Here is a 25,830-nt window from a genome sequence, read left to right as displayed (position 1 = left end):
CTTTTGTTTGGCCGGATTGAGGGGGCTAAGCGGGCGCGGCACGGGCTAGAGAAGAGATGGAGAGATGTGGTACAGGAGGACGTGGAGCTGAGTGGACTTGCCGATGACTGGTACCAGCGGTGTCAAGATCGGCCTCTGTGGAGGAGGCTCGTGAAGGATGCTACTGGGCAGTTGGAGGCAGTCGCCCTCCAACAACAACGGAGGGCGGAGGAGCGACGCTCACAACAACGAGCGGAGCGCCGGGTGGCTAAAGCACAGCGGGTTGGCACAGTAGGGGGCACAGGTGGTGCATCAGCCAGTCATCTCAGTCAGTCGACCCGTGGCACCTGGGTCTGCCCCGTGACCTCCTGCCAGCGGGCGTTCGACACTTCACGTGGCCTCAGGGTGCACATAGCCTGGCACAAGCGTCGTGGTGACGTCACCGCCACTTAGTGGCGAATGGCGGTTGTTGTTGTAGTATAAGTGTTCTACAGGAGAGTGTGTGTGTGTGACTGTGTGTGTGACTGTGTATGTGTGTAGTGTAAGTGTTCTACAGGAGTGTGTGTATGTATGTAACTGTGTGTATGTATGTGTGTGTAGTGTGAGTGTTCTACAGGAGAGTGTGTGACACTGTGTGTGTGTGTGACTGTGTGTGTGTGTAACACTGTGTGTGTGTGTATGTATGTGTGACTGTGTCACTGTGTGTGTGTGTGTGACTGTGTAGTGTGAGTGTTCTACAGGAGTGTGTGTTCTACAGGAGTGTGTGTGTGTGTGACTGTGTGTAATTGTGTGTGTAGTGTGAGTGTTCTACAGGAGTGTGTGTAACTGTGTGTGTGTGTGACTGTGTGTGTAGTGTGAGTGTTCTACAGGAGTGTGTGTGTGACTGTATGTATGTGTGTAGTGTGAGTGTTCTACAGGAGTGTGTGTGACACTGTGTGTGTGTGTGTGACTGTGTGTGTGTGTGTGTGACTGTGTGTGTGTGTGACTGTGTGTGACTGTGTGTAGTGTGAGTGTTCTACAGGAGTGTGTGTGTGTGTGAATGTGTGTATGTATGTGTGTGTAGTGTGAGTGTTCTACAGGAGTGTTCTACAGGAGTGTGTGTGTGACTGTGTGTGACTGTGTGTAGTGTGAGTGTTCTACAGGAGTGTGTGCGTGCTCTGGGGTTGACTGCCCACTCCGACAACATCTGCTGGGACTCGCTGAGGGACAACAGAGACCTCGACCTCATCCTCTCCTGGAACCCCTCCGCTAGGTGGGAGTCCACCACTCTACATAGTCCACCACTCTACATAGTCCACCACCACTCTACATAGTCCACCACTCTACATAGTCCACCACTCACTCTCTACATAGTCCACCACTCTACATAGTCCACCACCACTCTACATAGTCCACCACTCACGCTCTACATAGTCCACCACTCTACATAGTCCACCTCTCACTCTCTACATAGTCCACCTCTCACTCTCTACATAGTCCACCACTCTACATAGTCCACCACTCTACATAGTCCACCACTCACTCTCTACATAGTCCACCACTCTACATAGTCCACCACCACTCTACATAGTCCACCACTCTACATAGTCCACCACTCACTCTCTACATAGTCCACCACTCTACATAGTCCACCACCACTCTACATAGTCCACCACTCACTCTCTACATAGTCCACCACTCTACATAGTCCACCTCTCACTCTCTACATAGTCCACCACTCTACATAGTCCACCACTCTACATAGTCCACCTCTCACTCTCTACATAGTCCACCTCTCACTCTCTACATAGTCCACCACTCTACAGAGTCCACCACTCACTCTCTGCAGAGTCCACCACTCACTCTCTACAGAGTCCACCACCACTCTACATAGTCCACCACTCACTCTCTACATAGTCCACCACTCTACATAGTCCACCACTCTCTACATAGTCCACCACTCTACATAGTCCACTCACTCTCTACAGAGTCCACCACCACTCTACATAGTCTACCACTCACTCTCTACATAGTCCACCACTCTACATAGTCCACCACTCTCTACATAGTCCACCACCACTCTCTACATAGTCCCACCACTCCACAGAGTCCACCATCACTCTACATAGTCCACCACTCTACATAGTCCACCACCACTCTACAGAGTCCACCACTCTACATACAGAGTCCACCACTCACTCTCTACATAGTCCACCACCACTATACATAGTCCACCACTCTACAGAGTCCACCACTCACTCTCTACAGAGTCTACCACTCTCTACATAGTCCACCACTCTCTACATAGTCCACCACCACTCTGCATAGTCCACCACTCTACATAGTCCACCACTCTACATAGTCCACCACCACTCTCTACATAGTCCACCACCACTCTACATAGTCCACCACCACTCTCTACATAGTCCACCACCACTCTCTACATAGTCCACCACCACTCTCTACATAGTCTACCACCACTCTCTACATAGTCCACCACTCACTCTCTACATAGTCCACCACCACTCTACATAGTCCACCACTCTCTACATAGTCCACCACCACTCTCTACATAGTCCACCACTCACTCTCTACATAGTCCACCACCACTCTACATAGTCCACCACTCTCTACATAGTCCACCACCACTCTCTACATAGTCCACCACTCTACATAGTCCACCACCACTCTACATAGTCCACTCACTCTCTACATAGTCCACCACCACTCTCCACAGAGTCCACCACCACCACCACGACTGAGTCCACCAGCCCGCTTGCCGTGCTCCCCCAGGCTTGTGTCCGAGCTGTCCTCTCTACATAGTTCACCACCACTCTCTACATAGTCCACCACCACTCTACACAGTCCACCACCACTCTCTACATAGTCCACCACTCTACATAGTCCACCACCACTCTCTACACAGTCCACCGCTCTACATAGTCCACCACCACTCTCTACATAGTCCACCACTCTACATAGTCCACCACCACTCTCTACACAGTCCACCACTCTCTACATAGTCCACCACCACTCTACATAGTCCACCACTCTCCACAGAGTCCACCACCACCACCACGACTGAGTCCACCAGCCCGCTTGCCGTGCTCCCCCAGGCTTGTGTCCGAGCTGTCCTCTCTACATAGTTCACCACCACTCTCTACATAGTCCACCACCACTCTACACAGTCCACCACCACTCTCTACATAGTCCACCACTCTACATAGTCCACCACCACTCTCTACACAGTCCACCGCTCTACATAGTCCACCACCACTCTCTACATAGTCCACCACTCTACATAGTCCACCACCACTCTCTACACAGTCCACCACTCTCTACATAGTCCACCACCACTCTACATAGTCCACCACTCTCCACAGAGTCCACCACCACCACCACGACTGAGTCCACCAGCCCGCTTGCCGTGCTCCCCCAGGCTTGTGTCCGAGCTGTCCTCTCTACATAGTTCACCACCACTCTCTACATAGTCCACCACCACTCTACACAGTCCACCACCACTCTCTACATAGTCCACCACTCTACATAGTCCACCACCACTCTCTACACAGTCCACCACTCTACATAGTCCACCACCACTCTCTACATAGTCCACCACTCTACATAGTCCACCACCACTCTCTACACAGTCCACCACTCTCTACATAGTCCACCACCACTCTACATAGTCCACCACTCTCCACAGAGTCCACCACCACCACGACTGAGTCCACCAGCCCGCTTGCCGTGCTCCCCCAGGCTTGTGTCCGAGCTGTCCTGTCGCCAACGCTCTGTGCACGAGGAGCGACTTTGGCTGCGGCTGCGTTCTCTGCTGCTCCGCTCCATCGCCGCCATCGCAGCCTTCTGCCAGCCCCTCGCCGCTGCCGCAACAACAACAACAACATCAACAACATCAACAACAACATCAACAACAACAACGTCAACAACAACAACAACAACGTCAACCACTAGGGCAGCTTCATCGCACAACGGCGTTAGCCAGGGCGGCGGCGCTGACGGTGACCCTGGCGACGAATCCTCGGCCCTTCGCTGCTTCGTGCCCATGCTGCGGGAACTCCGCGCCATGCACCAGCACCTGCTGCTTCAGCAGCAGCAGGAGCAGCAGCAGGGGCAGCAGCAGGAGCACCTGCTGCTTCAGCAGCAGCAGGAGCAGCAGGAGCAGCAGCAGCAGCAGGGGCAGGGGCAGGAGCACCTGCTGCTTCAGCAGCAGCAGGAGCAGCAGCAGCAGCAGGGGCAGCAGCAGGAGCACCAACACCTGCTTCAGCAGGAGCAGCAGCAGGGGCAGCAGCAGCAGCAGCACAACCACCACCACGGCCACCAGCAGCAGCAGCAACTTGAAGAAAGTCTCCAGCACCACCACCACGGCCACCAGCAGCAGCAGCAACTTGAAGAAAGTCTCCAGCACCACCACCAGCAGCAGCAGCAGGAACTTGAAGAAAGTCTCCAGCACCACCACCACCAGCAGCAGCAGGAACTTGAAGAAAGTCTCCAGCACCACCACCAGCAGCAGCAGCAGCAGGAACTTGAAGAAAGTCTCCAGCAGCTGCATTGCCGCCAGCAGCAGCAGCAGCTGACTGGGGTGGTGACCAACTCAGACTCGCTGGTGGTGAGTGGACATCATCAGCATCAGCAGCATCACCATCAGTATCATCATCAACATCATCAGCATCATCAGCACTCCGTATCATCATCAACATCATCAGCATCATCATCATCAGCAGCAGCACTCCGTCTGTGTGTCTGTGTGTGTGCAAAACAACCCCCTACCTCCTCGCGGTGCCGGACGGGCAACTCTGTCGTGGACAGTGCTGTGGGGGGAGGTCCAATTTTGATTGGCTCCTCCCCTCATGGCGTCTGTGTCCACCACAGGGGCTAAACGGGGGCTCTGGACGCGTGCGAGGGGCTGGTAACCCCTCCACCTTCAATTAATTACCACGAAACCACGAGTTAAACTGAAATATGTAACTAATAAGCTTGTGCCGGAGGCCCCGGGGGGCCAGGCGTCTATGACGTCTCCTGGCCAAACCCCAAATGGCGGAGCCAGGAGATTGAATCTCTACCCTCGGGGCTCCTCCAGAAACAACGAAAAACCACTACGGATGGCCACGTGGAATGTTCGAACGCTCACTGCGGAGGAGAGGCTGCCACTCCTCTTGTCAGGAGCTGGACCAGTACCGCCTGGATCTCTGTGGCATTCAGGAGGCCCGGTGGACCGGTTCTGGCTCCTGCCACCATGAGGGGTGGACAGTCCTCTACTCGGGGCAGCAGACTGCCAAACAACAGGGTGTGGCTCTTCTTTTGAACAAAAGAATGAAGGGGGCGTGGGAGCGTGGCGGTGAGGTGTGGGAAGCTGTAAGCCCCAGGCTACTTTGGGCTCGCCTTCCAATCAACCGGAGGCGAGGAATGGTGGTCGTGGTTACTTATGCCCCCATTGAAGATGAACATCCGTGGAGGGATGCAGGCAAAGCCGATGAGTCAGATGCCTTCTATGACCTCCTGTCACAGGTGCTGGCTAAAGTGGCCCCTCAGGAAAGAGTCATCATGTTGGGTGACTTCAATGCCCGAGTTGGTCATGATACTGGCACCTGGTCTGGAGTGATTGGAGGGCATGGGCCAGATCAGCTCAATAACAACGGTAGGAGGCTGCTAGATTTTTGTGCAGCCCATGGGCTTGTAATTACCAACACGCTGTTCCGGCATCGCCGCATCCACACAACATCATGGATGCATGCCGGGTCCAAGCAAGAACATCTGCTGGACTACATAGTGAAGGACCAGCGGATGCGAGCCCATGTCCTTGACACCAGTACTTACCGTGGAGCTGATCTGCCCTCTGACCATCGACTAGTCATCTGTAAGATGCGCCTGCCATTCTTCCACTCCGGTGGTGGGTGTACACCCAGGACCCCATTCCAACCTAAAGTGGCCTGGTCTCAGTTATCTGATGAAAATTGCAAGCGAGAATTTCATCATCGCTTGCAGCTGGGATTGGCATCGTCCCCGACTCATCCTGATGTCGAGGGTAAATGGGCGAGGTTTAGGACTGTGACTCATGCAGCTGCAATGGCTGCTTTGGGTACGCGGTCCAGACCTCCCCAGACACCCTGGATGACAGAGGAGTTGTTCAGGATGGTTGAGAAAAAGCGACAGGCCCACTGTCATCGGCTACAGAATCCCACGTCAGAGAATGAGGAGGCTTACCGCAGCCTTCGCTCGGAGGTTCGGAGAGCCGTGAGGCGCTGCAAGGATGGGTGGTGGTCGCGGGTTGCTGAGGAGATGGAGTCTGCCTCAGTGGCCCGTGATCACAAATCTCTATTTAACTCCATCAAAAAAGTAACCTGCAGCGCCACAGCTATTACCATCATTAGGGGAAAAAACGGTGACCCAATCTCCGACCCCCCAGGAACAGGTTCGCAGATTTGCTGAGCATTTCTGTGAGGTCCTGGGGGAGGGAAAATCCCTCAGCCAGGAAAACATCGTGGCACAAAGTGAGGATGACCCTGCTGAGGCTGCGGTGCCTCAAATATTGGAAGAAGTCACCCCCTGTGAGTGGCTGGCTGAGGTGCCATCTGTTGAGGAAGTACTGAAGATGATCGGAGTCTGAGACCAGGAAAGGCAGCGGGCAGAGATGATCTCCCAAGCGAAATGCTGAGGGAGGGCGGCGTTTGTGCACAGACTGTCCTATATGACATCATAACAACAGTCTGGACCACTGGACGGGTTCCGCAGGATTGGAAGGATGCCCTGGTGGTCCCCCTTTTTAAGAAGGGGGACCGCACAGACTGTAACAACTACAGGGGCATCTCACTCCTCAGTGTGCCGGGAAAAGTCCTGGCAAGGATTATTCAACATCGCCTTGCCAGGCACGCTGAGGAGAGGCTTGCGGAGCCCCAATGCGGTTTCAGGAAAGGGCGGCCCTGCACAGATGCCATATTTTCTGTCCGTCTGCTACAGCAGAGGTGTAGGGAATTCCAACAAGACCTACATCTCTACTTTATTGACCTGGTCAAGGCCTATGATACCATCAGTAGGCCTGGGCTCTGGTTTGTTCTTCGTGCTTTTGGAGTACCTGACCCTCTGCTCACGATCATTAAGGACCTTCATGATGATGGTGAGCGGGCCCGGGTAAAACTACGTGGCCGGGAGTCAGAGCCATTCCCTGTTAACCTTGGGGTGCTACAGGGATGTCCTCTGGCTCCCATATTATTTAACATCTATTTTGACCATGTAGTTCGTGAAGCCTTCAATATCTGACCGGGGGAATCTCCATATGGTACAGATATAATGGGAGGCTGATCAATGCCCGGGTGCGGTCAAGGGATGGCTCCCTATTGCTCAACCACGTTATGTATGCTGATGATTTGGTTGGAGACGCTGCTGCTGAGACTGGAGCGTGCCACTAAGAGGTGGGGCCTTACCATCAGCCCCACCAAAACTAAGCACCTGCCTGGGTATTTTGTACCATCGGACACTCCACCCCCACAACTCCCAATCGGTGATGGGGCAGTTGTGGAGAGAGTGGAGAGTTTCCCATACCTGGGCAGTGTGCATATGACTGGCTCCAGTTTAACAGCAGAGGTCTCACTCCGAATCAGTCGAGCGGCAATATGTTTTCATCGGTTGCGTAACGCTGTGTGGAAGCTACCTGGTCTGTCGCTCCGCACTAAGCTTCAGGTCTTCTCGGCCACGGTCATTCCCTCCCTTCTCTACGCTTGCGAAACGTGGACCCCCCTAATGGAACATCTTCGCCGGTTAGAAACATTTAGGCTGGCCTGCCTACGATCCATCCTGGGTTTAACCAGACTGGATTGTGTGAGGAGCTCACAAATCCTTGAAAGATCTGGGCAGGGTCCCATCGGTGAGCTCCTCCGGCAGGCAAGGCTGCGATGGCTGGGTCATGTAGCCCGCATGCCCAGCCACCGCATGCCGAAACAGCTTTTGTTTGGCCGGATTGAGGGGGCTAAGCGGGCGCGGCACGGGCTAGAGAAGAGATGGAGTGATGTGGTACAGGAGGACGTGGAGCTGAGTGGACTTGCCGATGACTGGTACCAGCGGTATCAAGATCGGCCTCTGTGGAGGAGGCTCGTGAAGGACGCTACTGGGCAGTTGGAGGCAGTCGCCCTCCAACAACAACGGAGGGCGGAGGAGCGACGCTCACAACAACGAGCGGAGCGCCGGGTGGCTAAAGCACAGCAGGTTGGCACAGTAGGGGGCACAGGTGGTGCATCAGCCAGTCATCTCAGTCAGTCGACCCGTGGCACCTGGGTCTGCCCCGTGACCTCCTGCCAGCGGGCGTTCGACACTTCACGTGGCCTCAAGGTGCACATAGCCTGGCACAAGCGTCGTGGTGACGTCACCGCCACTTAGTGGCGAATGGCGGTTGTTGTTGTTGTTGTGTGACTGTGTGTGTGACTGTGTGTGTGACTGTGTGTGTGTGACTGTGTGTGTGTGACTGTGTGTGTGTGTGACTGTGTGTGACTGTGTGTGTGTGCGACTGTGTGTGTGTGACTGTGTGTGTGACTGTGTGTGTGACTGTGTGTGTGTGTGACTGTGTGTGTGTGACTGTGTGTGTGACTGTGTGTGTGACTGTGTGTGTGTGTGTGACTGTGTGTGTGTGTGACTGTGTGTGTGTGTGTGTGACTGTGTGTGTGTGTGTGTGACTGTGTGTGTGTGACTGTGTGTGTGTGACTGTGTGTGTGCGACTGTGTGTGTGTGACTGTGTGTGTGACTGTGTGTGTGTGTGACTGTGTGTGTGTGACTGTGTGTGACTGTGTGTGTGTGTGACTGTGTGTGTGTGACTGTGTGTGTGACTGTGTGTGTGACTGTGTGTGTGTGTGTGACTGTGTGTGTGTGTGTGACTGTGTGTGTGTGTGTGACTGTGTGTGTGTGTGTGACTGTGTGTGTGTGACTGTGTGTGTGTGACTGTGTGTGTGTGTGACTGTGTGTGTGACTGTGTGTGTGTGACTGTGTGTGTGTGACTGTGTGTGTGTGACTGTGTGTGTGACTGTGTGTGTGTGACTGTGTGTGTGTGACTGTGTGTGTGTGTGACTGTGTGTGTGACTGTGTGTGTGTCACTGTGTGTGTGTGTGTGACTGTGTGTGTGTGTGACTGTGTGTGTGACTGTGTGTGTGTCACTGTGTCTGTGTGTGACTGTGTGTGTGTGTGTCACTGTGTGTGTGTGACTGTGTGTGTGTGACTGTGTGTGACTGTGTGTTTGTGACTGTGTGTGTGTGACTGTGTGTGTGACTGTGTGTGTGACTGTGTGTGTGTGTGTGTGACTGTGTGTGTGTGTGACTGTGTGTGTGTGTGACTGTGTGTGTGTGACTGTGTGTGTGTGACTGTGTGTGTGTGTGACTGTGTGTGTGCGACTGTGTGTGTGTGACTGTGTGTGTGACTGTGTGTGTGTGTGACTGTGTGTGTGTGACTGTGTGTGTGTGACTGTGTGTGACTGTGTGTGTGTGTGACTGTGTGTGTGTGACTGTGTGTGTGACTGTGTGTGACTGTGTGTGTGTGTGTGTGACTGTGTGTGTGACTGTGTGTGACTGTGTGTGTGTGTGACTGTGTGTAGTGTGTGTGTCACTGTGTGTGTGACTGTGTGTGTGTGACTGTGTGTGTGTGTGACTGTGTGTGTGTGTGACTGTGTGTGTGTGTGTGACTGTGTGTGTGTGACTGTGTGTGTGTGACTGTGTGTGTGTGTGACTGTGTGTGTGTGTGACTGTGTGTGTGTGACTGTGTGTGTGTGTGACTGTGTGTGTGACTGTGTGTGTGACTGTGTGACTGTGTGTGTGTGTGACTGTGTGTGTGTGTGACTGTGTGTGTGTGTGACTGTGTGTGTGACTGTGTGTGTGTGTGACTGTGTGTGTGTGACTGTGTGTGTGTGTGACTGTGTGTGTGTGACTGTGTGTGTGTGTGACTGTGTGTGTGTGTGACTGTGTGTGTGTGACTGTGTGTGTGTGTGACTGTGTGTGTGTGACTGTGTGTGTGTGTGACTGTGTGTGTGTGTGACTGTGTGTGTGTGACTGTGTGTGTGTGACTGTGTGTGTGTGACTGTGTGTGTGTGACTGTGTGTGTGTGACTGTGTGTGTGTGTGTGACTGTGTGTGTGTGTGACTGTGTGTGTGTGTGACTGTGTGTGTGTGACTGTGTGTGTGTGTGACTGTGTGTGTGTGTGTGACTGTGTGTGTGTGTGTGACTGTGTGTGTGTGTGACTGTGTGTGTGTGTGACTGTGTGTGTGTGTGACTGTGTGTGTGACTGTGTGTGTGACTGTGTGCGTGGCGGTGAGCAGGAGGTGAGCGCCCCTCCCCCATCCCGCCTGCACGCGTTGGTGCGGAGTGGCAGCCTCAGCTGCATCCTGAGCAGCCTGGCGCTCGCTCACGACCTGCAGCGCCTGCACGCGGCCGGCACAGGTGATGCTCACCCACTCGCTCACCCACTCGCTCACCCACTCACTCACCCACTCGCTCACCCACTCACCCACTCACTCACCCACTCACTCGCTCACCCACTCACTCACCCACTCACTCACCCACTCGCTCACCCACTCACTCGCTCACCCACTCACTCACCCACTCACTCACCCACTCACTCACCCACTCGCTCACCCACCCGCTCACCCACTCACTCACCCACTCACTCACCCACTTACTCACCCACTCGCTCACCCACTCACTCACCCACCCACTCACCCACTCACTCACCCACTCACTCACCCACTCACTCACCCACTCGCTCACCCACTCACTCACCCACTCACCCACTCACCCACCCACTCACTCACCCACTCACTCACCCACTCGCTCACCCACTCACTCACCCACTCACTCACTCACCCACTCGCTCACCCACTCACCCACTCACCCACCCACTCGCTCACCCACTCACTCACCCACTCACCCACTCACCCACTCACTCACCCACTCACTCACCCACTCACCCACTCACTCACCCACTCGCTCACCCACTCGCTCACCCACTCACTCACTCACTCACTCACCCACTCACTCACCCACTCACTCACCCACTCGCTCACCCACTCACTCACTCACTCACCCACTCGCTCACCCACTCGCTCACCCACTCACTCACCCACTCGCTCACCCACTCACTCACTCACTCACCCACTCACTCACCCACTCACTCACCCACTCACTCACCCACTCGCTCACCCACTCACTCACCCACTCGCTCACCCACTCACTCACCCACTCACTCACTCACACACTCACTCACACACTCACTCACCCACTCACTCACCCACTCACTCACCCACTCACTCACCCACTCACTCACCCACTCACTCACCCACTCGCTCACCCACTCACTCACCCACTCACTCAGTCACTCACTCAGTCACTCACTCACCCACTCACTCACCCACTCACTCACTCACCCACTCACTCACCCACTCACTCACTCACTCACTCACCCACTCACCCACTCACTCACCCACCCACTCACTCACCCACTCGCTCACCCACTCACTCACCCACTCACTCACCCACTCACTCACCCACTCACCCACCCACTCACTCACTCACCCACTCACTCACCCACTCACTCACCCACTCGCTCACCCACTCACCCACTCACCCACTCACTCACCCACCCGCTCACCCACTCACTCACCCACTCACTCACCCACTCACTCACCCACTCACCCACTCACTCACCCACTCACTCACCCACTCACTCACCCACTCACTCACTCACTCACTCACACACTCACTCACCCACTCACTCACCCACTCGCTCACCCACTCACTCACCCACTCACTCACTCACACACTCACTCACCCACTCACTCACCCACTCGCTCACCCACTCACTCACCCACTCGCTCACCCACTCACTCACCCACTCACTCACCCACCCACCCACTCACTCACCCACTCGCTCACCCACTCACCCACTCACTCACCCACTCGCTCACCCACTCACCCACCCACTCACTCACCCACCCACTCGCTCACCCACTCACTCACTCACCCACTCACTCACTCACTCACCCACTCACCCACTCACTCACTCGCTCACCCACTCACCCACTCACCCACTCACTCACCCACTCACCCACTCACTCACTCACTCACCCACTCACCCACTCACTCACCCACTCACTCACCCACTCACTCACCCACTCACTCACTCACCCACTCACTCACCCACTCACTCACCCACTCGCTCACCCACTCGCTCACCCGCTCACTCACCCACACACCCACTCGCTCACCCACACACTCACCCACTCACTCACCCACTCACCCACCCACTCGCTCACCCACTCGCTCACCCACTCGCTCACCCACTCGCTCACCCACTCACCCACTCACTCACCCACTCACCCACCCACCCACTCACTCACCCACTCACTCACCCACTCACTCACCCACTCACCCACCCACTCACACACTCACTCACCCACCCACTCACTCACCCACTCACTCACCCACTCGCTCACCCACTCACTCACCCACTCACTCACCCACTCACTCACCCACTCACACACTCACTCACCCACCCACTCACTCACCCACTCACTCACCCACTCACTCACCCACTCACACACTCACTCACCCACCCACTCACTCACCCACTCACCCACTCACCCACTCACTCACCCACTCACTCACCCACTCACTCACCCACTCACTCACCCACTCGCTCACCCACTCGCTCACCCGCTCACTCACTCACCCACACACCCACTCGCTCACCCACACACTCACCCACTCACTCACCCACTCACCCACCCACTCGCTCACCCACTCGCTCACCCACTCGCTCACCCACTCGCTCACCCACTCACCCACTCACTCACCCACTCACCCACCCACCCACTCACTCACCCACTCACTCACCCACTCACTCACCCACTCACCCACCCACTCACACACTCACTCACCCACCCACTCACTCACCCACTCACTCACCCACTCGCTCACCCACTCACTCACCCACTCACTCACCCACTCACTCACCCACTCACACACTCACTCACCCACCCACTCACTCACCCACTCACTCACCCACTCACTCACCCACTCACACACTCACTCACCCACCCACTCACTCACCCACTCACCCACTCACCCACTCACTCACCCACTCACTCACCCACTCACTCACCCACTCACTCACCCACTCGCTCACCCGCTCACTCACTCACCCACACACCCACTCGCTCACCCACACACTCACCCACTCACTCACCCACTCACCCACCCACTCACTCACCCACCCGCTCACCCACTCACTCACCCACACACTCACCCACTCGCTCACTCACCCACACACCCACTCGCTCACCCACACACTCACCCACTCACTCACCCACTCACCCACCCACTCACTCACCCACCCGCTCACCCACTCGCTCACCCACCCACTCACCCACTCACCCACTCACTCACCCACTCACTCACCCACTCACTCACCCACTCACTCACCCACTCGCTCACCCACTCGCTCACCCGCTCACTCACTCACCCACTCACTCACCCACTCACTCACCCACTCGCTCACCCACTCGCTCACCCACTCACTCACCCACTCGCTCACCCACTCACCCACTCACCCACTCACTCACCCACTCACTCACCCACTCACTCACCCACTCACTCACCCACTCGCTCACCCACTCACTCACCCACTCGCTCACCCACTCACCCACTCACCCACTCACTCACCCACTCACTCACCCACTCACTCACCCACTCACTCACCCACTCACTCACCCACTCGCTCACCCACTCGCTCACTCACTCGCTCACCCACTCACTCACCCACTCACTCACCCACTCACTCACCCACTCACTCACCCACTCACTCACCCACTCGCTCACCCACTCACCCACTCACCCACTCACTCACCCACTCACTCACCCACTCACTCACCCACTCACTCACCCACTCACTCACCCACTCGCTCACCCACTCGCTCACTCACTCGCTCACCCACTCACTCACCCACTCACTCACCCACTCACTCACCCACTCACTCACCCACTCACTCACTCACCCACTCACTCACTCACACACTCACCCACTCACTCACCCACTCACTCACCCACTCGCTCACCCACTCACTCACCCACTCGCTCACCCACTCACTCACCCACTCGCTCACCCACTCGCTCACCCACTCGCTCACCCACTCACTCACTCACCCACACACCCACTCGCTCACCCACCCGCTCACCCACTCGCTCACCCACCCACTCACTCACCCACTCACCCACCCGCTCACCCACTCGCTCACCCACCCACTCACCCACTCACCCACTCACTCACCCACTCACTCACCCACTCACTCACCCACTCGCTCACCCACTCGCTCACCCGCTCACTCACTCACCCACACACCCACTCGCTCACCCACACACTCACCCACTCACTCACCCACTCACCCACCCACTCACTCACCCACCCGCTCACCCACTCACTCACCCACACACTCACCCACTCGCTCACTCACCCACACACCCACTCGCTCACCCACACACTCACCCACTCACTCACCCACTCACCCACCCACTCACTCACCCACCCGCTCACCCACTCGCTCACCCACCCACTCACCCACTCACCCACTCACTCACCCACTCACTCACCCACTCACTCACCCACTCACTCACCCACTCGCTCACCCACTCGCTCACCCGCTCACTCACTCACCCACTCACTCACCCACTCACTCACCCACTCGCTCACCCACTCGCTCACCCACTCACTCACCCACTCGCTCACCCACTCACCCACTCACCCACTCACTCACCCACTCACTCACCCACTCACTCACCCACTCACTCACCCACTCGCTCACCCACTCACTCACCCACTCGCTCACCCACTCACCCACTCACCCACTCACTCACCCACTCACTCACCCACTCACTCACCCACTCACTCACCCACTCACTCACCCACTCGCTCACCCACTCGCTCACTCACTCGCTCACCCACTCACTCACCCACTCACTCACCCACTCACTCACCCACTCACTCACCCACTCACTCACCCACTCGCTCACCCACTCACCCACTCACCCACTCACTCACCCACTCACTCACCCACTCACTCACCCACTCACTCACCCACTCACTCACCCACTCGCTCACCCACTCGCTCACTCACTCGCTCACCCACTCACTCACCCACTCACTCACCCACTCACTCACCCACTCACTCACTCACCCACTCACTCACTCACACACTCACCCACTCACTCACCCACTCACTCACCCACTCGCTCACCCACTCACTCACCCACTCGCTCACCCACTCACTCACCCACTCGCTCACCCACTCGCTCACCCACTCGCTCACCCACTCACTCACTCACCCACTCACTCACCCACTCACTCACCCACTCACTCACCCACTCGCTCACCCACTCACTCACCCACTCACTCACCCACTCACTCACCCACTCACTCACCCACTCACTCACCCACTCACTCACCCACTCACTCACCCACCCACTCACCCACTCGCTCACTCACCCACTCACTCACCCACTCACTCACCCACTCACTCACCCACTCACTCACTCACTCGCTTACCCACTCGCTCACCCACTCACTCACTCACTCACCCACTCGCTCACCCACTCACTCACCCACTCACTCACCCACTCACTCACCCACTCACTCACCCACTCACTCACCCACTCGCTCACCCACTCACTCACCCACTCGCTCACCCACTCACTCACCCACTCACTCACCCACTCACTCACCCACTCACTCACCCACTCACTCACCCACTCGCTCACCCACTCACTCACCCACTCGCTCACCCACTCACCCACTCACCCACTCACTCACCCACTCACTCACCCACTCACTCACCCACTCACTCACCCACTCGCTCACCCACTCGCTCACTCACTCGCTCACCCACTCACTCACCCACTCACTCACCCACTCACTCACCCACTCACTCACCCACTCACTCACCCACTCGCTCACCCACTCACCCACTCACCCACTCACTCACCCACTCACTCACCCACTCACTCACCCACTCACTCACCCACTCACTCACCCACTCGCTCACCCACTCGCTCACTCACTCGCTCACCCACTCACTCACCCACTCACTCACCCACTCACTCACCCACTCACTCACCCACTCACTCACTCACCCACTCACTCACTCACACACTCACCCACTCACTCACCCACTCACTCACCCACTCGCTCACCCACTCACTCACCCACTCGCTCACCCACTCACTCACCCACTCGCTCACCCACTCGCTCACCCACTCGCTCACCCACTCACTCACTCACCCACTCACTCACCCACTCACTCACCCACTCACTCACCCACTCGCTCACCCACTCACTCACCCACTCACTCACCCACTCACTCACCCACTCACTCACCCACTCACTCACCCACTCACTCACCCACTCACTCACCCACCCACTCACCCACTCGCTCACTCACCCACTCACTCACCCACTCACTCACCCACTCACTCACTCACTCGCTTACCCACTCGCTCACCCACTCACTCACTCACTCACCCACTCGCTCACCCACTCACTCACCCACTCACTCACCCACTCACTCACCCACTCACTCACCCACTCGCTCACCCACTCGCTCACCCACTCACTCACCCACTCGCTCACCCACTCGCTCACCCACTCGCTCACCCACTCACTCACCCACTCACCCACCCACTCACTCACCCACTCGCTCACCCACTCGCTCACCCACTCACTCACCCACTCACTCACCCACTCACTCACCCACTCACTCACCCACTCACTCACCCACTCACTCACCCACTCACTCACCCACTCACTCACTCTCCCACTCACTCACCCACTCGCTCACCCACTCGCTCACTCACTCGCTCACCCACTCACTCACTCACTCACCCACTCACCCACTCACTCACTCACTCACCCACTCACTCACCCACTCACCCACCCACTCACCCACTCACCCACTCACTCACCCACTCACTCACTCACCCACTCACTCACTCACCCACTCACTCACCCACTCACTCACCCACTCACTCACCCACTCACTCACCCACCCACCCACTCACCCACTCACCCACTCACTCACCCACTCACCCACTCACCCACTCACTCACTCACTCACCCACTCACTCACCCACTCACTCACCCACTCGCTCACCCACTCACTCACCCACTCACCCACCCACCCACTCACTCACTCACCCACTCACTCACCCACTCACTCACCCACCCGCTCACTCACTCACTCACCCACTCACTCACCCACTCACTCACCCACTCGCTCACCCACTCGCTCACCCACTCACCCACCCACCCACTCACTCACTCACTCACCCACTCACTCACCCACTCACTCACCCACCCGCTCACCCACTCACTCACCCACTCACCCACCCACTCACCCACTCACCCACCCACTCACCCACTCACCCACTCACTCACCCACTCACTCACCCACTCACTCACCCACTCACTCACCCACTCACTCACTCACACACTCACTCACTCACCCACTCACTCACTCACTCACCCACTCACTCACCCACTCACTCACCCGCTCGCTCACCCACTCACTCACTCGCTCACCCGCTCACTCACTCGCTCGCTCACCCGCTCACTCACTCGCTCACCCACTCGCTCACCCGCTCACTCACCCACTCGCTCACCCACTCACTCACTCGCTCACCCGCTCACTCACTCGCTCGCTCACCCGCTCACTCACTCGCTCACCCACCGACCCACCCTCTCACCTACTCACCCACTCACCCACCCACTCACCCACCTACTCACCCACCTGCCCACTCTCACCCACTTGCTCACCTGCTCCGTGAGTGTGATGGGGAGTGGTGGTGCTGTGGTTAGCACTATGCTGTGTGTGACTGTCTGTGTGTGACTGTGTGTCAGTCTGTGTGACTGTGTGTGTGTCAGCCTGTGTGTGTGACTGTGTGTGTGTGTCAGGCCTTCATAGGTGCTCGCAGGCCTTCATAGGTGCTCGCTAACAGCATTTGTCCCTACAGTCTGTTACAGGCTATATGGGGGATCTTTGTTATCTTTGTCTTTGTGTGTCAGCCTGTGTGTGTCTATGTGTTTGTCTGTGTGTGTATGTGTCTGTGTGGTGTGTGTGTCTGTGTGGTCTGGGTGTGTGGTGTGTGAGTGTGTGTGTGTGGTGTGTGTGTGTCACTGTGTGTGTCTGTGTGTGTGTGTGTAACTGTGTGTAACTGTGTGTGTGTAGTGTGAGTGGTCTACGGGAGAGTGTGCGTGCTCTGGGTTTGACTATGTGTGTGTGTCACTGTGTGTGTGTGTCTGTGTGTGTCACTGTGTGTGTGTCACTGTGTGTGTGTGTGTGTGTCACTGTGTGTGTCTCCCTGTTGTGGGGAGCGGTGGTGCAGCTGTTAGCGCTACGCTGCGCTATGAACCTGGCGACCCGGGTTCGATTCCCGCTCACGGCCAACACCAGTGACGATTATCTGAACCGGTCCCGGGCCGCCCCTAGGTCGACTCAGCCTCAAATGAGTACCCGGTGCGGTGTGTAAACATCGCCACTAGGGAGACAAAGGCGGTCGGGTGTGGTGCTGGCCACCCACCCCCTCGTGTACCGTTCCGGCCTTCAAAGGTGCTCGCTAACAGCACTTGCCCCTACAGTCTGTTAAGGCTATACGGGGGATCTTTGTCTTTGTCTTTGTATATGACTGTATGTATGTGTGTGGTGTGTGTGTGTGTCACTGTGTATATGACTGTATGTGTGTATATGACTGTGTGTATATGACTGTATGTGACTGTGTATGTGTGTCACTGTGCGTGACTGTATGTGTGTATATGACTGTGTGTATATGACTGTATGTGTGTGTGTGACTGTATGTGTGTGTATGTGTATGTATGTGACTGTGTGTGTATATGACTGTATGTATGTGTGTGTGACTGTGTGTGTATATGACTGTATGTGTGTGTGTGTCACTGTGTATATGACTGTATGTGACTGTGTATGTGTGTCACTGTGCGTGACTGTATGTGTGTATATGACTGTGTGTATATGACTGTATGTGTGTGTGACTGTATGTGTGTGTATGTGTATGTATGTGACTGTGTGTGTATATGACTGTATGTATGTGTGTGTGACTGTGTGTGTATATGACTGTATGTGTGTGTGTCACTGTGTATATGACTGTATGTGTATGTATATGACTGTGTGTATATGACTGTATGTGTGTGTGTGGTGTGTGTGTGTGTGTGTGTCACTGTTTATATGACTGTATGTGTATGTATATGACTGTGTGTATATGACTGTATGTGTGTGTGTGGTGTGTGTGTGTCACTGTGTATATGACTGTATGTGTATGTATATGACTGTGTGTATATGACTGTATGTGTGTGTGTGGTGTGTGTGTGTGTGTCACTGTGTATATGACTGTATGTGTATGTATGTGACTGTGTGTGTATGTGACTGTATGTGTGTGGTGTGTGTATATGACTGTGTGTGTGACTGTGTGTGTGACTGTATGTGTGTGTGTGTGACTGTGTGTGTGTGTCTGTGTAGACCCTTCTGCCGAGCTCCAGGAGGCAGTCTGTGACAAGTTCGCCTTGGTGGTTCCGCTACTCAGAGGTACCAGCAACATCATCAGCAACATCATCAGCATCATCAGCATCATCAGCATCATCATCAGCATCATCAGCATCATCAGCAGCATCATCATCATCATTAGCATCATTGTCATCAGCAACATCATCAGCAGCAGCATCATCAGCATCATCATCAGCATCATCAGCAGCATCAACATCATCATCATCATCAGTAGCATCATCATCAGTAGCATCATCATCATTAGCATCATTATCATCAGCAACATCATCAGCAGCATCATCATCAGCAGCATCATCATCAGCTATATCAGCATCATCAGCAGTATCATCAGCAGCAGCATCATCATCTGCATCATCATCAGCAGCAGCATCATCAGCAGCATCATCAGCAGCAGCAGCATCATCATCAGCATCATCATCAGCAGCAACATCATCACCATCATCATCAGCAGCAACATCATCACCAGCATCATCATCAGCATCATCATCATCAGCAGCAGCATCATCAGCAGCATCATCAGCAACAGCAGCATCAGCAGCAGATGATGACGGTGATGTTGTTGATGTTTTTGTTGAAGATGTTGTTGATATAGGAATAGGTTTTACCCTTTTAACTGGCACAAAAACTGACACCTTTATTCAAGGCATCGTGTTTGCAATGGCCACAACACAAGCAGTCAAAATGCAAACAAAAAAGACAACTCTGATAATAATATTGGCACTGTCCTTGAATTTGATTGGTCCACACACGAGTTAAAAGGGTAAAACCTATTCCTATAGCTTGTTTCTGGCAAAGGAGGTCTCATAATGTAAATGCTCACCCCGAGCCCTCAATACTCTGATGGTGCGCTGTCTTTGAGTTGTACGCCTTTTGGCGTCTTCTGGTCCAACACCAATGGAGACTTAAGGGCTCTAAGAAAAGCTGTCTCGGGTGTGGACCAATCAAATTCAAGGACAGTGCATATTATTATCAGAGTTGTCTTTTTTGTGTGCATTTTGACTTCTTGTGTTGTGGTTATTGCAAACATGATGCCTTGAATAAAGGTGTCAGTTTGTGTGCCAGTTAAAAGGGTAAAACCTATTCCTATATCTTGTTTCTGGCAAAGGAGGTCTCATAATGATGTTGTTGATGTTGTTATTGTTGTTGTTGTTATTGTTGATGTTGTTGTTGATGTTGTTGATGTTGTTGATGATGTTGAAGTTGTTGATGTTGTTGTTGATGATGTTGAAGTTGTTGATGATGTTGATGTTGTTGTTATTGTTGTTGTTGTTGATGTTGTTATTGTTGATGTTGTTGTTGTTATTGTTGATGTTGTTGATGATGATGATGTTGTTGTTGTTGTTGATGTTGTTGTTGTTGATGTTGTTGTTATTGTTATTATTATTGTTGTTGTTGTTGATGTTGTTGTTGATGTTGTTATTGTTGTTGTTGATGTTGTTGTTGATGTTGTTATTGTTGTTGTTGATGTTGTTGTTGATGTTGTTGTTGATGATGATGTTGTTGTTATTGTTATTATTATTGTTGTTGATGTTGATGTTGTTGTTGATGTTATTGTTGATGTTGTTATTGTTATTATTGTTGATGTTGTTGTTATTGTTATTATTGATGTTGTTGTTGTTGATGATGTTGGTGTTGTTGATGGTGTTGTTGTTGTTGTTGATGTTGTTGTTGTTGATGTTGTTATTATTGTTATTATTATTGTTGTTGATGTTGTTGTTGTTATTATTGTTGTTGATGATGTTGATGTTGTTGTTGTTATTATTGTTATTGTTGATGTTGTTGTTGTTGTGTAGAGGTGCTGGCACGGTGCAGGGGCTCTGTGCTCTCTTCCTCCCCCTCACTGGGGCTGAGCGTCGCCCCTCAGCTGCTGGAGCACCTGGTACTCTTCATGGAGGTGAATCAACAACAACATCAACAACATCAATAACAACATCAACAACATCAATAACAACATCAACATCATCATCAACAACATCAACAACAACGTCAACAGCAACATCAACAACATCAACAACAACATCAACATCATCATCAACAACATCAACAGCAACATCAACAACATCAACATCAACAACATCAACAACGTCAATAACATCAACAACAACATCGTCAACAACATCATCAACAACAACATCTCCCCCCCCGTGTCTCTCCCCTCCGTGTCTCTCTCCCCGTGTCTCCCCCCGTGTCCCCCCGTGTCTCCCCGTGTCTCTCTCCCCGTGTCTCCTCCCCGTGTCTCCCCGTGTCTTCCCGTGTCTCCCCCCGTGTCTCCCCGTGTCTCCCCGTGTCTCTCCCCCCCCGTGTCTCCTCCCCGTGTCTCCCCGTGTCTTCCCGTGTCTCCCCCCGTGTCTCCCCGTGTCTCCCCCCGTGTCTCCCCCCCGTGTCTCCCAGTGTCTCTCCCCCTTGTCTCCCCGTGTCTCTCCCCGTGTCTCTCCCCCCCCGTGTCTCCCCCCGTGTCTCCCCCCCGTGTCTCCCAGTGTCTCCCCCCCGTGTCTCCCCGTGTCTCTCCCCGTGTCTCTCCCCCCCCGTGTCTCCCCCCGTGTCTCCCCCCCGTGTCTCCCAGTGTCTCTCCCCCTTGTCTCCCCGTGTCTCTCCCCGTGTCTCTCCCCCCCCGTGTCTCCCCCCGTGTCTCCCCCCCGTGTCTCCCCGTGTCTCTCCCCGTGTCTCTCCCCCCCCGTGTCTCCCCCCGTGTCTCCCCCCCGTGTCTCCCAGTGTCTCTCCCCCTTGTCTCCCCGTGTCTCTCCCCGTGTCTCTCCCCCCCCGTGTCTCCCCCCGTGTCTCCCCCCCGTGTCTCCCAGTGTCTCCCCCCCGTGTCTCCCCGTGTCTCTCCCCATGTCTCTCCCCCCCCGTGTCTCCCCCCCGTGTCTCCCCCCCCGTGTCTCCCAGTGTCTCCCCCCCGTGTCTCCCCGTGTCTCTCCCCGTGTCTCTCTCCCCGTGTCTCTCTCCCCTGTCCGTGTCTCCCCAGACTGCTGCTGTGGTGAGCTTCGTGGCTGGTGTGGCTTGCCGTGCCCTACGCCCCACCAGCTCCCCGTGTCTCTCTCCCCGTGTCTCTCTCCCCGTGTCTCTCTCCCCTGTCCGTGTCTCCCCAGACTGCTGCTGTGGTGAGCTTCGTGGCTGGTGTGGCTTGCCGTGCCCTACGCCCCACCAGCTCCCCGTGTCTCTCTCCCCGTGTCTCTCTCCCCTGTCCGTGTCTCCCCAGACTGCTGCTGTGGTGAGCTTCGTGGCTGGTGTGGCTTGCCGTGCCCTACGCCCCACCAGCTCCCCGTGTCTCTCTCCCCGTGTCTCTCTCCCCTGTCCGTGTCTCCCCAGACTGCTGCTGTGGTGAGCTTCGTGGCTGGTGTGGCTTGCCGTGCCCTACGCCCCACCAGCTCCCCGTGTCTCTCTCCCCGTGTCTCTCTCCCCGTGTCTCTCTCCCCTGTCCGTGTCTCCCCAGACTGCTGGTGTGGTGAGCTTCGTGGCTGGTGTGGCTTGCCGTGCCCTACGCCCCACCAGCTCCCCGTGTCTCTCTCCCCGTGTCTCTCTCCCCTGTCCGTGTCTCCCCAGACTGCTGCTGTGGTGAGCTTCGTGGCTGGTGTGGCTTGCCGTGCCCTACGCCCCACCAGCTCCCCGTGTCTCTCTCCCCGTGTCTCTCTCCCCTGTCCGTGTCTCCCCAGACTGCTGCTGTGGTGAGCTTCGTGGCTGGTGTGGCTTGCCGTGCCCTACGCCCCACCAGCTCCCCGTGTCTCTCTCCCCGTGTCTCTCTCCCCGTGTCTCTCTCCCCTGTCCGTGTCTCCCCAGACTGCTGCTGTGGTGAGCTTCGTGGCTGGTGTGGCTTGCCGTGCCCTACGCCCCACCAGCTCCCCGTGTCTCTCTCCCCGTGTCTCTCTCCCCTGTCCGTGTCTCCCCAGACTGCTGCTGTGGTGAGCTTCGTGGCTGGTGTGGCTTGCCGTGCCCTACGCCCCACCAGCTCCCCGTGTCTCTCTCCCCGTGTCTCTCTCCCCTGTCCGTGTCTCCCCAGACTGCTGCTGTGGTGAGCTTCGTGGCTGGTGTGGCTTGCCGTGCCCTACGCCCCACCAGCTCCCCGTGTCTCTCTCCCCGTGTCTCTCTCCCCTGTCCGTGTCTCCCCCAGACTGCTGCTGTGGTGAGCTTCGTGGCTGGTGTGGCTTGCCGTGCCCTACGCCCCACCAGCTCCCCGTGTCTCTCTCCCCGTGTCTCTCTCCCCGTGTCTCTCTCCCCTGTCCGTGTCTCCCCAGACTGCTGCTGTGGTGAGCTTCGTGGCTGGTGTGGCTTGCCGTGCCCTACGCCCCACCAGCTCCCCGTGTCTCTCTCCCCGTGTCTCTCTCCCCTGTCCGTGTCTCCCCAGACTGCTGCTGTGGTGAGCTTCGTGGCTGGTGTGGCTTGCCGTGCCCTACGCCCCACCAGCTCCCCGTGTCTCTCTCCCCGTGTCTCTCTCCCCGTGTCTCTCTCCCCTGTCCGTGTCTCCCCAGACTGCTGGTGTGGTGAGCTTCGTGGCTGGTGTGGCTTGCCGTGCCCTACGCCCCACCAGCTCCCCGTGTCTCTCTCCCCGTGTCTCTCTCCCCTGTCCGTGTCTCCCCAGACTGCTGCTGTGGTGAGCTTCGTGGCTGGTGTGGCTTGCCGTGCCCTACGCCCCACCAGCTCCCCGTGTCTCTCTCCCCGTGTCTCTCTCCCCTGTCCGTGTCTCCCCAGACTGCTGCTGTGGTGAGCTTCGTGGCTGGTGTGGCTTGCCGTGCCCTACGCCCCACCAGCTCCCCGTGTCTCTCTCCCCGTGTCTCTCTCCCCGTGTCTCTCTCCCCGTGTCTCTCTCCCCGTGTCTCTCTCCCCGTGTCTCTCTCCCCGTGTCTCTCTCCCCTGTCCGTGTCTCCCCAGACTGCTGCTGTGGTGAGCTTCGTGGCTGGTGTGGCTTGCCGTGCCCTACGCCCCACCAGCTCCCCGTGTCTCTCTCCCCGTGTCTCTCTCCCCTGTCCGTGTCTCCCCAGACTGCTGCTGTGGTGAGCTTCGTGGCTGGTGTGGCTTGCCGTGCCCTACGCCCCACCAGGTCCCAGCTGCAGAAGCGGCGCAGGAAGAAGGGGGGTGGAGGGGCAGGGACGGGGACGGTGAGTGAACACGTGACAGTGAGTGTGTGTGTCAGTGAGTGAACACGTGACAGTGAGTCAGTGTCAGTGAGTGAACACGTGAGTCAGTGAGCGTGTGTCACTGTGTGTCAGTGAGTGAACACGTGTCAGTCAGTGTGTGTCAGTGAGTGAACACGTGACAGTGAGTCAGTGTCAGTGAGTGAACACGTGAGTCAGTGAGTCAGTGTGTCAGTGTGTGTGTGAACACGTGTCACTGTGTGAGTGTGTCAGTGTGTGTGTGTGTCAGTGTCACTGTGTGAGTCAGTGTGTGTGTGTCAGTGTGTCAGTGTGTGTGTGTCACTGTGTGTGTGTGTGTCACTGTGTGAGTGTGTGTCACTGTGTGTGTGTCACTGTGTGTGTGTGTGTCACTGTGTGAGTGTGTGTCACTGTGTGTGTGTCACTGTGTGTGTGTGTCACTGTGTGTGTGTGTGTGTCACTGTGTGTGTGTGTGTCACTGTGTGTGTGTCACTGTGTGAGTGTCACTGTGTGTGTGTGTCAGTGAGTGTGTGTCACTGTGTGTGTGTCAGTGTGTGTGTGTCAGTGTGTGTGTGTCTTTGTCTTTGTGTGTCACTGTGTGGGGAGTGATAGTGTAGCGGTTAGCGCTACGCTGCGCTATGAACCTGGCGACCCAGGTTCGATTCCCGCTCACGGCCAACACCAGTGACGATTATCTGAACCGGTCCCGGGCCTCCCCTAGGTCGACTCAGCCTCAAATGAGTACCTGGTGCGGTGTGTAAACATTGCCACTAGGGAGACAAAGGCGGTCGGGCGTGGTGCTGGCCACCCACCCCCTCGTGTACCGTTACGGCCTTCATAGGTGCTCGCTAACAGCACTTGCCCCTACAGTCTGTTAAGGCTATATGGGGGATCTTTGTCTTTGTCACTGTGTGTGTCGCTGTGTGTGTGTGTCACTGTGTGTGTGTCACTGTGTGTGTGTGTCACTGTGTGTGTCACTGTGTGTGTGTCACTGTGTGTGTGTCACTGTGTGTGTCACTGTGTGTGTGTCACTGTGTGTGTCACTGTGTGTGTCACTGTGTGTGTGTGTCGCTGTGTGTGTGTGTCACTGTGTGTGTGTCACTGTGTGTGTCACTGTGTGTGTCACTGTGTGTGTGTCACTGTGTGTGTGTGTCACTGTGTGTGTCACTGTTTCACTGTGTG

The 25,830-nt window shown here is 55.6% G+C and overlaps 1 protein-coding gene across 1 annotated transcript in view; it reads left to right on the top strand.

Annotated features, from left to right (window-relative positions):
• The window catches only part of LOC116936872 (uncharacterized), a 95,673-nt gene that overhangs the window by 57,988 nt on the left and 11,855 nt on the right, over nt 1–25,830 (top strand). The window contains exons 9-14 of the mRNA XM_076059109.1: nt 1,106–1,231; nt 3,718–4,585; nt 10,265–10,385; nt 19,517–19,582; nt 21,355–21,455; nt 24,538–24,654. Of these exons, the coding sequence (XP_075915224.1) occupies nt 1,106–1,231; nt 3,718–4,585; nt 10,265–10,385; nt 19,517–19,582; nt 21,355–21,455; nt 24,538–24,654 (1,399 nt within the window). The remainder of the gene's footprint in view (nt 1–1,105; nt 1,232–3,717; nt 4,586–10,264; nt 10,386–19,516; nt 19,583–21,354; nt 21,456–24,537; nt 24,655–25,830) is intronic.

This window comes from Petromyzon marinus (genome assembly GCF_048934315.1).
Source record: "Petromyzon marinus isolate PM22_M1 ecotype Great Lakes invasive population chromosome 84 unlocalized genomic scaffold, UKy_Petmar_22M1.pri1.0 chr84_unloc.2, whole genome shotgun sequence".
NCBI lineage: Eukaryota > Metazoa > Chordata > Hyperoartia > Petromyzontiformes > Petromyzontidae > Petromyzon > Petromyzon marinus.
Note: the sequence above shows the minus strand (reverse complement) of the source record. Positions and strands in the feature narration are given on the sequence as shown.